General features: G+C 39.1%; 2 protein-coding genes across 3 annotated transcripts in view; one reads left to right on the top strand and one right to left on the bottom strand.

Annotated features, from left to right (window-relative positions):
- LOC109467656 overlaps positions 1 to 2917 on the top strand; it is a 41469-nt gene extending 38552 nt beyond the window's left edge. The window contains exon 28 of the mRNA XM_019765698.1: positions 2442 to 2917. Within this exon, the coding sequence (XP_019621257.1) occupies positions 2442 to 2512 (71 nt within the window). The 3' untranslated portion in view covers positions 2513 to 2917. The remainder of the gene's footprint in view (positions 1 to 2441) is intronic.
- A 1879-nt stretch (positions 2918 to 4796) lies between these two features.
- LOC109467657 (tafazzin-like) overlaps positions 4797 to 13156 on the bottom strand; it is a 10818-nt gene continuing 2458 nt past the window's right edge. The window contains exons 4-10 of one of the 2 annotated variants that reach the window (XM_019765699.1): positions 12817 to 12902; positions 11873 to 11953; positions 10521 to 10562; positions 9890 to 9952; positions 7672 to 7724; positions 7061 to 7138; positions 4797 to 5533 (exon numbers count right to left, since the gene is read on the bottom strand). In XM_019765699.1, the coding sequence (XP_019621258.1) occupies positions 5435 to 5533; positions 7061 to 7138; positions 7672 to 7724; positions 9890 to 9952; positions 10521 to 10562; positions 11873 to 11953; positions 12817 to 12902 (502 nt within the window). In that variant the 3' untranslated portion in view covers positions 4797 to 5434. The remainder of the gene's footprint in view (positions 5534 to 7060; positions 7139 to 7671; positions 7725 to 9889; positions 9953 to 10520; positions 10563 to 11872; positions 11954 to 12816; positions 12903 to 13156) is intronic. The other variant, XM_019765700.1, reaches the window with a different exon arrangement.

Raw genomic sequence — 13156 nt, 5'->3', positions numbered from 1 at the left:
GCCCCTCCCCTTTTCGGGAGCCGGCTGGAACTGTAAAGCACTTTAATTATTAGGCTGGTGACTAAGTACATTGTACTAGTAACTCTTTGTATTTTTTTCACCTTGGCAAGATATAGAATTGATGCAATTTAGTGGAAGGTGTTTATGTCCAGAGTTACAAGGAGAGATCTGTTGAACACGGGAGGAAACATATTTGTGCTACATACATCGTGGCGTGGGAATTGTTAAATAGGCCAGCCCATATATGGCGTCCCAGAGGGAAAGCCGACACTATGAAGGGGGCGGAGCATCCCTTCTACAGACTGGGCTAGACACCCTGACGCCAGTGTCTGGGCGTCAAGAGACTGCCGCTGTCACTCACAGAAGGGCGGCAACACAAGTTGTAAAGAAGCCAAGGCCCCGCCTAGGCACGCCCCATTCTCCTGGGAGGGCCGCCACGTGCGTTACTTTGCTAAAAAAAACATTTTTCACATTTGATCTGGCATTTTTGAACAAAGAAATGCAGTCACAATGCCGCTACGTTGTACTGAAAATTAGCGTAGCGGGGGAAAATTGGCGTAGCGGGTCAAAATTTTAGCGTCGCGGGCCCCGACGCTACTTAGCGCTAGCTAGAACCCTGTTTACATTGATATAACTATAATATGAAGTAACATACAACTAAAACAACAGTTGGATAGCTATTCCCTACTTTATTGGTTAGGATTTTTAATTGCATAATGCAAACTGTTGATTTTCAAAATAAAATAAAAAACGTTCATGCCCCGCATTCCAATGCTGGAGCAGAAAAGCTTGAAATACCTACCAAAACACTTGAATAAAGACATACTGTCAGTATGGAATTGCTCTGTGCATGTGTTAATCAAGTTAAATCCCAACAGCCAATCAGCAAGAAATGCTCTGTGCAGGTGGAAATGCTCTGTGCGGGTGTTAATCAAGTTAAATCCCAACAGCCAATCAGCAAGAAGTATAGAGGAAAGCTGCATGCCTATTGGTTGATGCCCTGCATTCCATTGTGATGACTCATGCCCAGACGTGGTAAACACGGCACACTAACACAGTAATACATTTGCTATAAGACAGCCAAAAAACTCAAATAAAACCATTCTAAAAGCCTGTATCACAAAAATTTAAAAAACGCCTAGGGGTATTTGCCCACTGTACCTCCATACCAAATTTCAGGACCTTAGGCCCTAAAATGAAGAAGCTGAATCCATTTAAAGATATGGCAGGAGAAGAAGGAGAAGGAGAAGGAGGAGAAGAAACATCAGAAAAAGCAATATGGGTTCACCACCACTTCGTGGTGTGGTGAACCCATAATTAATAGGCGGGGCATTAACGTTATTATCATATAGCCTATGCATCTGACATAGTTATTTGACACAAATTACTTTATGAAATTCCTTCATTGCTAAAAAAATTCCTCCTTTGCTGATAAAAACTCTATGTTACAATGTAGGTTAAACAAGATGGCATGGACAGATCATCTGTGGTGGCCATGTGACATTGGAACAGTACCACTTTTAGTGGGGGTGTCAAAAACTATGTGGTCTTTTTCTGTTTAGATTTCATTAAATCTTTTGAATTGTGTTGTATTTTCAACAAACTTGTTCAAAGTAAACTGCCATACTTTTTAAATAGATACATAATTACTACAAGTCTTAACACTACTGTTAGTATCCTGGTCCCTGTATGATGGTATGGTCCAAAAAGTGGTCGGTTATTCTGATAACCAACCAACCACTTTTGAGGTTACGGCCTGATAACCAATGGGAAATGGAGCCTTCTGATATGTTATATGATTTTACGTTGTACTTCACGCGACGTTGATTCTCAATAGACACTGGCGTGCCTCTAAGCTTTCGGGAAAATTGCATCTGGTGGTAGATGGAAAATTTCTTTCCATGTTTCTTCATGTTTGTATTTTGTGAAACAATACAGTATGCATCCAGATGTATGACCCTGACAACTGCTTCATGTTCAATTGCCTGAAGTATTAGGACTGTAGATGGCAAACTTACCTACTTTGATTTTTCTTGACACGTCGTTTGCATACTATCTTTCATACTTTTTTACTCTTTCATTTGATAGTACCGGGGTATTTGTCTTTAGTGTATTGAGGATACTTCTCCTGGACAATGTCATGTTATGCTTGAAAATGTCGTCCTGAATAGTAGTGTACGCGTCTGTTGGAACTTTTGATACAGTAGATGGTTTATGATGTCAATAGAAGAGACTGTAACTGGCATTTGGATGTGTATTGGGTGTTATTTTTAACAAACTCAGACCAAAACGTACCTTCCCCAAAATCATGACAGTGCCAGCAACCCTACCAACAACCTCCGTCGCCATGGCAATGTATTTTTCATTGCCAGTCTTGTTGTTCTATGGACTCTTCTTACATGTTTGAACTGAGAAATTACTGACCAGCACACATGTTGCAGGTGTGCCTGTGAGGGAACCTGCATCCATCTGCCAGCCATCTGAGAAGACAGGCAATCAGGAGACTGCATGACAGCTAAATGCTGGTTCAAAGAAGGTCCCAAAGAAAAGATCATAGGGAGGGTATATAAGGGAAAAATTGGTGTTTCAAAGAATTCAGAACATACCAACCATCCACCCATGTATGGTGCACAATTTTCAAAAAGGCACTTTGCTCAACTTTCCTCAGTCCACCCAGGTGTAAAAATGGGTACCTGACTTTGGTTGGGGAGGTAAAAGGTAGCAGGAGGAGAGGGTTTGGCTCTGCCTTCCAATACCATACTCTAGACACAGTGGATAATAACCCACTTGTCCCTGTGGCCTCAAAAAGGCTATGGGACTACCTTTCCTTTTTTTTACTGGAACAGGTAATGAGGTTTAGATCTGCTGGGGCCGGGTAACCAGGTATTTCAAACCCTGAACACCATGCAGTTTTGGAGAGCAAATATAATCTTACATGTATGTCAGATATAGGCCCTTTTGCCACAAGGATAAAGTTGTACGGATCAAGCCAAATAGATTTGCTTTGATCCGACTTTAATCCGGATAGAAGCCAAATCATCAAAGCCAGGTCAAGGCGAATCTATTCGGCTTGATCCGGACAGTCTTATCCTCGTGAGGCCATACTCAGTAAAGTGACATGCTGTTAAGCATCACATGTGAGGTGGTTGTAACATGATTAAACACATTTCTGCTAGGATACAATGGTTAATATGTCACCTTTGGTGACGAGGGAAATTTTCATCGAACGTCATGTTAAAATGTTTAGAGAGTCTCAAAGACAAAGAAGTGTAGCAAATGTAGTTAAGGCCACAGGAAGTAAATTTTATGGATGACATCCCCCGAAGACTCCAAATCTAATGCGAGCAGGCGAAAAAAAAAACAAGACGGGCCGAAAAAACAAGGTTCCTACATTGTAAAATTTTGACTCAATCATGGTACAAATGATTTTGATTCAGTGGGAACATCACATATACACAGCCAGCATCAAATATCACTGCATCAAAGTAAGAAACAAAACGTCTTTTCTTGTTTCCTCTCTTCATAGTTATTTGCCATCCACCTTCCGGCATGGCAACAGACATCTTTGCCCATTTTCGGCATGTTGACCACTGTCAAGGCAACAAAATTTCTTGTTTTTTTTTTCAAAATCAGCCGAAAATTAATGCGCGCGCTGATGTCATCCATAAAAATTACTTGCTGTGGCCTAATAAATGTACATTTTATGTGTGTTGAAAATCAGATGCACTATCAAATTATAGTAATTTTCTATTGACAAGATTAATTCCATGAAATATAGTATTTTGATAATATTTCCCAGATAATTACACAATGCATGTAAAACACGTACTGTCATCAAAGGATACAATGTAAGCCAGACTGAAATGGACATATTATCTTACAATTGCATTGTATAACATCATTTATTTATTATCTTACATCTCTAGTAAGAGTGAGTTACATTTTGTAATGTGTATCTTAGTACTGGTATTTGCGGTTCAGCTACATTCCATATTCAATAACCCCGGTCTTTGTGATTTAGATTGTTCAATGGAGGAAATAAATTTTCCATGCTGTATGCGAGACATGGAAAATGATGATGACTGTTAATTTCAACAATTGTGTATTAGGTTTGGGGTAAGTAGTTGACATTCATGTTTAAATGGACTTGTATATCTGTATATTTTTTTTTTTTTTGTGAAATAAATCTATTGCAATCATAATTCAAGATTATGAAACATGAGTTGGACTTTTTTTATATGCAGCTGTCTCGGACATTCTTGTGTCTGTAGTACTTGTGAGAAGAGCTGTGTACCTGAACAAATTTTAGGTGTACAGGCACAGGTACACGGGTTTAGGTACAGGTCCGGACCTGAATCTGTACCTGAACAATCTAACAAAGATGGATAAACTGTGACAACTACATGTAGGAAGGTACATTGTAAGGAACTTTCTTCAACTGTTTGGACCAAAATATGACCATTTTGTACTTAATGCACTTTTTTGGCAAATCAGAAAAAATGTAACGGGTCATAATCCGAAAACCAACTTGGTGTGGCCATGTAGGTAGCTTTTTCTACCTCCATGGTGTGGCCTAGGGCCTATCTAAATGTGCATGTACAAACCCCAAATCATTCCGTATAATCCAGAAAATGTTGAGTCCTCTTAATAAAATCAACAGTCACATCACTGAATTGAATCAAGCTGAAATTGGACAGAAATCTGTATCTGGCATCGTGCATGTGTGAAACAGCAATGTATACTATGCATGTAATATTATGTTAATGTTGCTATTTGCAGTAACATGTCCGAGTCTGTACTAGACTGACGGTATTTATTGATCAAAGAATATTTTAAAATTCCAAATACACAAAAGAAATACAGGTGTAACATCCCCAAACTATAAATCAAACTATGAATTAAAAAAAAACATTTTTCTTAAAATTCGACCGTTCTATTTCAGTATCATCATCATTGTCCGGGTGCAGTGCGGTCGACCACTGGTTGTTTTCCACAAGTGACGATCTGTCACCAGGTCAGCAATGTCTTCTGGCTGGAAGTCACCCTGTGTCCCCCAACAAAGTCCAAGTATATTCAATGAATATTCATATGACATGTAATCAACATCACAAAGGAGTTCCAGAACCCATGTTTTGGATTAGTATTAGAAGTCCTACCAGTACTCTTGTGTATGTTCATATACATGTGATTATTTGCCATCATCAGATGCTGATACATGGTGGCTGTAGACAGCCTTTTCCAGGATGTTCTGTTTTGACATATAATTGTTAATACATAAAACACATTGTACAGTTCCATGACATACATGTATTTTCACAAGCAGATGATATGGGCAGTAGTTTCACAGCTTGATAAACAGCTCCTGTGTGATTTTGAAGTTCCTCTCAAACATTGGCAGGTGTAATAGTTACATATAGTCCTTTACAAGCCATCATCAGCTGTCTACAGTCTGGTAATGTAGAGTCTCCGTCTCAGCCTTCAACCTCACAAACTGGTCCTGAATGTGGTCAGTCAGGACCTTACGTTTCTCCATCTGAAACACACAAACTTTGTGTCATGCTCAATGCTTTATTTCAGTAACTGAACATGTATGTGGGACTAATCAGGGACTGTTCCATATTTACCAAGGAGAGGGTTGGTTGAAATTCTGAGAGCTAAGGGAGCTTTCCAAGGCCCTCTACCCAGGTCAAAACTTTTTTCCATGGCCCTCCCCCAGCTCAAATAAACTTCCTTGGCCCTCCCTATAGCTACGGTCACAACCCGCCGTACGTGCTTCTGCGTGCTGTCTATGTGCAAAAACACGGGGAAACGTAGGGCATCCGTGCGTGGTGAGTACCACCTCCGTACGGAATCCTACGGATTTGGGAGCACGCAGACACACCGTAGAACTTTAAGTGCATGTAAAACTTTTTCTACGTGCGGTCTGTGGATTCACCACCCGTGCGTGCGAGTACGAGCAACGCGCGTGCCCCGTACGTGCCGTGCGGAAGAAGCACGTGTGAGTACGGCCTCCTTACGGTAAAGTTGCAATCGCACAGAGATCGTACATTGTAGGCACGTACAACACACCACTTGCGCAACGTACGATGCACGCAACCGCTCACGACCAGACTTGGCGTGCAGACCACACTCTTACACTTTGCGCAACCGTGTGAGTGACGTGCGTCGACGCCACTCCTTCCCCACGTTTTCAGAAAAACGTACCAGACGTAGCTTCCAAAAAAACGTCCGGACAAAAAGCACGTACGGCGGGTTGTGACCGTAGCTTATGTGAATGATATGGTATACTTACACCATCGGTCAAAAAATGACAATTACAGTTAAAACAACCAGCAGAAAGTGATGTCAGGACAGAGTCCTGCTAAAGTTCACTGTGTCACATGTACCTAATCCTGCTTTGATATATGAACATCTAAAAACAATAAATGATAATAACTGACCCCAGCATAATAACCCCCTTAGAATATACATTTTATAACTAAAGGGATGCATGATTTTTTTTTTCTTCTCGCCACACCAAAGACTCAGCAGTGGTCGAAATACTTTTTATCAGTGTTCTGCAATATTGCAGAAGAGTCAAAATTTTGTTCGGCAATTTGGAAATACTTTCTGCAAATACACAAGCCTCTATACTACAATCTTGCAAGTTTATAAGCATGAACTATTGATTGATATGCAAATTAGAGAAGACAAATCTTTGGAAGTCCAAAAGGAAACAAAAGATAAACAAGTCAAGACAAGGTTGATGTAAATTAGTGAAGAAGCTCCTGTTGTTTCAGAACAGGAGCTTAAGTGTTGTCTGTCCTTGGGGCCAAGAGCACCAAATCTGAATTTTTCCTGCTGCAAAATTGCAGATTGTATAAATTTTTCTTCTGCAATCTTGAAAATCTATCTGCAGATTGCAGACTGCAGACAGGTATTTCGAACACTGGCACTGGTTTATTTATAACTAGACACCGTAAAATTTTCCTTGACCATTCCTCCGAGATAAAAAGAATTTCCTTGGCGACCAGCTCAGAACTGACAACTCAATATTAAACTTCATGTAAAATGTACTTACAGGTGATTTTTGGTCCTTCCTGAGTTGTGTAAGAATACTGTGGAGCTGGAATGGCTGACCTACCAACACTGTCACCCTCTGTAAGATAGACATCAAACATGTAACTATAGACCAACTCCTGATGAATGAAACACAAGAACAACATGTCATGCCATCTGTCTAACATACATGTACATTGCCAACACATGTAAGGCTGCAGCAATTCTCAGATTCACACCTTTTTATAATTGCCTGCCAAAAAAAGGGAGTTTCTGAATCAACTCCAAAATGCTCCTATTTGAATAAAGGCTTGTTGTTTTCCTACTTCCATTTTTCCATCTATCAATGCAGTACTAGTGGTTTGATTAAACATTTAAAACTCATTTTATCATTAAAATTATAAATAATCTGGTACATGTACATGTATGTGTTCATGTCATGCCTGACCTATCGTAACATTTGGGGCTATCATAGGATGCCTAATCCAGTTTTACTCCGCCCTGTTGCTTTACATTTGTTGCCTCCAAGAAATCTGAGAATAACAAATCAAACTGGTGTGGCCTACATGTAAATATAGCAATTAAAATGATATAAACTATACATTTTGTTTAATATGTTACTTTGCTCTGTACCTTTCCAGCCCTGGGGATATAAGGCTTCACATTTGGTAAGACAGAATCCATACCTGTGGAAAAAGAACAGTAAGAACAGTGCATACATGTTCAACCTGTCAGTATTATAATACTCACAGTATATCTAAATATGAATAACCTTAATTGTTTGCATCTCTTTCTTTCTCCTTCAGGAATTCATAATGGCCAGACTACTAGTTCACAACCAGTAGTCCCGTCAGTTCACCACCAGTACAATGAAGTTCTATCAGTTCAAAACCAGTAATTCTGTCAGTTCACAACCAGTAGTTCTGTCAGTTCACAACCAGTAGTTCTGTCAGTTCACAACCAGTAGTTCTGTCAGTTCACAACCAGTAGTTCTGTCAGTTCACCACCAGTACAATGAAGTTCTATCAGTTCAAAACCAGTAATTCTGTCAGTTCACAACCAGTAGTTCTGTGAGTTCACAACCAGTAGTTCTGTCAGTTCACAACCAGTAGTTCTGCCAATTCACAACCAGTAGTTCTGTCAATTCACAACCAGTACAATGAAGTTCTGTCAGTTCAAAACCAGTTCTTCTGTCAGTTCACAACCAGTACAATGTACATGTAGTTCAGTCAGTCCCACAACCAGTACAATGTAGTTCTGTCAGTTCAAAACCAGTTCTTCTGTCAGTTCACAACCAATACAATGTACATGTAGTTCAGTCAGTTCCACAACCAGTACAATATAGTTCTGTCAGTTCAAAACCAGTTCTTCTGTCAGTTCACAACCAGTACAATGTACATGTACTCTGATGTCCCGATTAAACGTACCGGTACGTTTATTTTTTTCGGCCAGTAGCTCTGTCAGTTCATTACCAGTTCTTCTGTCAGTTCAAAACGAGTAGTTCTGTCAGTTCATAACCAGTAGCTCTGTCAGTTCATAACCAGTAGTTCTGTCAGTTCAAAACCAGTAGTTCTGTCAGTTCATAACCAGTAGTTCTGTCAGTTCATAACCAGTAGCTCTGTCAGTTCATAACCAGTTGTTCTGTCAGTTCATAACCAGTAGTTCTGTCAGTTCATAACCAGTAGCTCTGTCAGTTCATAACCAGTAGTTCTGTCAGTTCAAAACGAGTAGTTCTGTCAGTTCATAACCAGTAGTTCTGTCAGTTCAAAACGAGTAGTTCTGTCAGTTCATAACCAGTAGTTCTGTCAGTTCATAACCAGTAGTTCTGTCAGTTCATAACCAGTAGTTCTGTCAGTTCAAAACGAGTAGTTCTGTCAGTTCATAACCAGTAGTTCTGTCAGTTCATAACCAGTAGTTCTGTCAGTTCAAAACGAGTAGTTCTGTTAGTTCATAACCAGTAGCTCTGTCAGTTCATAACCAGTAGTTCTGTCAGTTCATAACCAGTAGTTCTGTCAGTTCATAACCAGTAGTTCTGTCAGTTCATAACCAGTAGCTCTGTCAGTTCATAACCAGTAGTTCTGTCAGTTCATAACCAGTACCAGTAGTTCTGTCAGTTCATATAACCAGTAGTTCTGTCAGTTCATAACCAGTAGTTCTGTCAGTTCATAACCAGTACCAGTAGTTCTGTCAGTTCATATAACCAGTTGTTCTGTCAGTTCATAACCAGTAGTTCTGTCAGTTCATAACCAGTAGTTCTGTCAGTTCATAACCAGTAGTTCTGTCAGTTCATAACCAGTTGTTCTGTCAGTTCATAACCAGTAGTTCTGTCAGTTCATAACCAGTAGTTCTGTCAGTTCATAACCAGAGTTTTGTCAGTTCACAACCAGTAGTTCTGTCAGTTCATAACCAGTACCAGTAGTTCTGTCAGTTCATATAACCAGTAGTTCTGTCAGTTCATAACCAGTAGTTCTGTCAGTTCATATAACCAGTAGTTCTGTCAGTTCATAACCAGTAGTTCTGTCAGTTGATAACCAGTAGTTCTGTCAGTTCATAACAAGTACAATGTAGTTCTGTCACTATCATGAAAGTCTATCTGTGTTGGTAGTTACATGGAAGACCAGAGTGACTGGTCGAAAGCTTTAGGTGAGAGAAACTTTTTGTGTTGGACCAAAAGTTTTAACTTTAAACATTCAAGTAGTTCTGTCAGTTCATGACCAATATCTGATATCAGATACACATTCTTAATTTGGAAAAAGCACCACTGGAGAAACATCCCAACTGGATAATTGGTAGTTTTCACAACTTTTTAACAGCTTTTTCTAACAATTAACCTTGCATTACATGTACTCACCAACATGCCAAATAGGTATGACGATGGGTGTTTGCTGACATTCTTCAATTAGCCTGCCCACACCTAGAGAGGATAGAAATATGTATGTCTTTGAATGAGTTACTTCAGTTATCAGGCAGAAAAAAACTTTTGAAATTTGTGCCAAAGCTTCTAAAATCATTTTCCAATAAAGAGAAGGCCAGTAGGGTCTTATTAGCACCTGCTTTTATTAAATTGTAGGGGCTATAACCCAAACTTACCATACTGGAAATTTGTGAAAATACATGTATTTGTAAATATTTCTAAAAGTGAAAGAATCATATCTTTGATATGCACTTGAAAGCATCCTTAATAGGTATTTGAAATTTGTTCCTAAATACTCTTTGTGCACTCACTTTCAAAATGTTCAGAAACATCAAAAGAAATACCAACGTATTAAAATCTTTATTTTTAACTTCATGAAAAATATCCAACTATTGTGACTAAAATACTCACACACACCAAGGAGCATTCATCACACACACACAGACGCACCAAAAACAATACATTTTGTACCTCCATTTTTCATGGAGGTAATTATATACAATGTAATAAAGATGACTTTAATGTTATGTTATAGAAGTGACTATGATGTACATGACATGGTACTTACCCCACTTCAGTCTTATCATCTCCTGCGTCATATTCACCTTCCCTACATCAAACCAAACATCCCAGTGTAAATGCAGAGTACCGTAACCAATACAATTCAATGAGACTTGAACTACGGGAAACTACGGTTCCAAGACCCACCACCTTCATCAAATGTTGCCTTAATTTTCAAAGATCAGTATCTAGGCATGAAAATCCCTATAAACCACACACAGGGTGTATGGGAGGGATATTTTTAAAAACATTAAATTAGATTTAATGAAAAAATTTACAAAGAGACTCATACTTCCATGAGATATTCAAATGCAAATTTCTGGTTTCAACAAGTTCAGACCCTTGCAGCACGGTTCATGAAAAACATTCTTTTGAGAAGATTAAAATTGGAACTTCCTTGAGCAAACAAAGCAAATATTGATAACTTTTATTCACTGTGACATCATTGGCAGAATTTCATTGGATAAACTGCTGACAGCAATCAAGTAGTGCAAAGTACTGTATTGTTTGTGAGGTTGGATTTTCAATAACATCAGGACAGAAGGCTGTGTATTTTGTAGAAATCTCTTGTTCATTGAATGAAACAATATCATGGATGAATATTATCAGGAACTGTTGTATTTCTAGTGTCATTGGCAGCATTACCACTTTTAATTAACACTTAATGGTGGCATGGTGGCCTTGTGGTTAAGGTTCTTGACCGTAACTAAAATTCTTAATACAATGTAGGCGCTAGGCCTGGACCAAAATTTCCTCATTTATGCTATACTGGATACATTCCAATCACAGCTGAATAAGCCTAGGGAAAAAATGTTGCAGGCATACCAACCTTCCCTCAACCGGGACGGGACTTCCAAAGACCCAGTGCTGACGTCACAGTGGGGAAAAAAATCATGTGTCTACTTGATGAAGACCGAGTGATTCAGTCGAAAATTTCTGGTGATTCATTTTTCTTGAGTTGGAGAACAGTTTGATTTCATTATGTATTTTACTAACTCGGCTGAACTTTCATGCTATGTTGTTTTTCCTGTTTCAGTCCTGAAAAAATTAGGGTCGGTCTACAGGTACTTATTTTCTTTATTAGACGTTTAGCATAATCTTTAGTGACCAAATGTATACAATACAGTTTAACAATGAAAGTAAAACTTGCATGAGGACATATTTTCAACATGATTGTACATTGCTTTAACACTCAGGTGTCAGATCATGGAGCTAGAAAAGGTGGATCAGCTCGAAAAATTGCAGGGGTCAATCCAAAAAGGCTAGGGTCGGCAGTTTTTTTCTAGGGTCGGTCGGGAAACAGGAAACACAACATTTCAACAGACTCCTCTTAGCATGTCAAACTTGTGGATGTCTTACCCTCTGGAAACATGTGTACCCATCTTCCCTTGTTCAGCTGTTCCACCATAAAATCTACTCCTCTCTGGTACACACCTGCCCCTGCAGGGGGGACAAGATAATGAAATGAAACTTTATTGCATGTTCATTCCCGGGGAGATAAATGTACAAAGTACAATGTACTAGAGAGTACTACAACAATAGTAATAAAGAAAGGCTAACATCAGGTCTAAAGTATACAATGCTAAAAAAGAAATATATATATAAAGTGGTATCAATCTAAGTTCTAATGGCTTCTTCTCTCTTTTTGAAACATTTTGAAATATACTTTAATACTTCATTGATGACGTCTATATTTGTACATGATATGATATATCTTGTGTCTTTCTTTGATAATGTTTTACATTTTTTGTTGAGCTTAATTGAACTGAACAATAATACTGATGACGTGTCTGAGATTCAGCCTAGGCCATAAATCCTTGTACACTCTGGCATCAAATTATGATAGCAATATGGTAAATAGTTCTGTTGTACTTTTCTTACAGCCTGTTCACATACATTGCACCATACATGTACACCTGTTATGTGTTTGTGTGTGTGTGTGTGTGTTTGTGTACATGTGTGTGTGTCTTTCTATATGTGTGTACATATGTTTATGTGTGTGTGTGTGTACATGTTTGTGTGTGCACGTGTGTGTACATGTGTTTGTGTGTGTGTACAAAATGTACATGTGTGTGTACATGTGTTTGTGTGTGTGTGTGTGTGTGTGTGTGTTTGCACTTGTGCGAGCGAGTGAATGTGTGAGTGAGTGAATGTAGGTGAGTGAGTGGTTGTGTGAATAAGTGAGTGTGTGTGTGTGTGTTGGTGTGTGTGTGTTGGTGTGTGTGTGTGGGGGGGGGGTGTACATGTAGTACACATATGGTACACATACATTGCAAGGCACAAAGGGACATTTATGTACTGACCTCTCTGTACAGGTATGGTCTGACCAAGACAGAAGAACATGGCATGAAGTCTATTAGTGAAGCAGATATCTTCAGCTGCAAGAGTCCTGCAACACAAGAAAAATATATTTAACCATACACTCATTCATTCATTCATTCACTCACTCACTCACACACACACACTCACTTATTCACACAACCACTCACTCACATACATTCACTCACTCACTCACACATTCACTCGCTCGCACACACACACACACACACACACACACACACACACACACACACACACACACACACACACACACTCACTTATTCACACAACCACTCACTCACACACACACACACACATACACCC

This window comes from Branchiostoma belcheri, unplaced genomic scaffold, assembly GCF_001625305.1.
Source record: "Branchiostoma belcheri isolate BF01 breed outbred unplaced genomic scaffold, Haploidv18h27 scaffold186, whole genome shotgun sequence".
Taxonomy (NCBI): Eukaryota; Metazoa; Chordata; class Leptocardii; order Amphioxiformes; family Branchiostomatidae; genus Branchiostoma; species Branchiostoma belcheri.
Note: the sequence above shows the minus strand (reverse complement) of the source record. Positions and strands in the feature narration are given on the sequence as shown.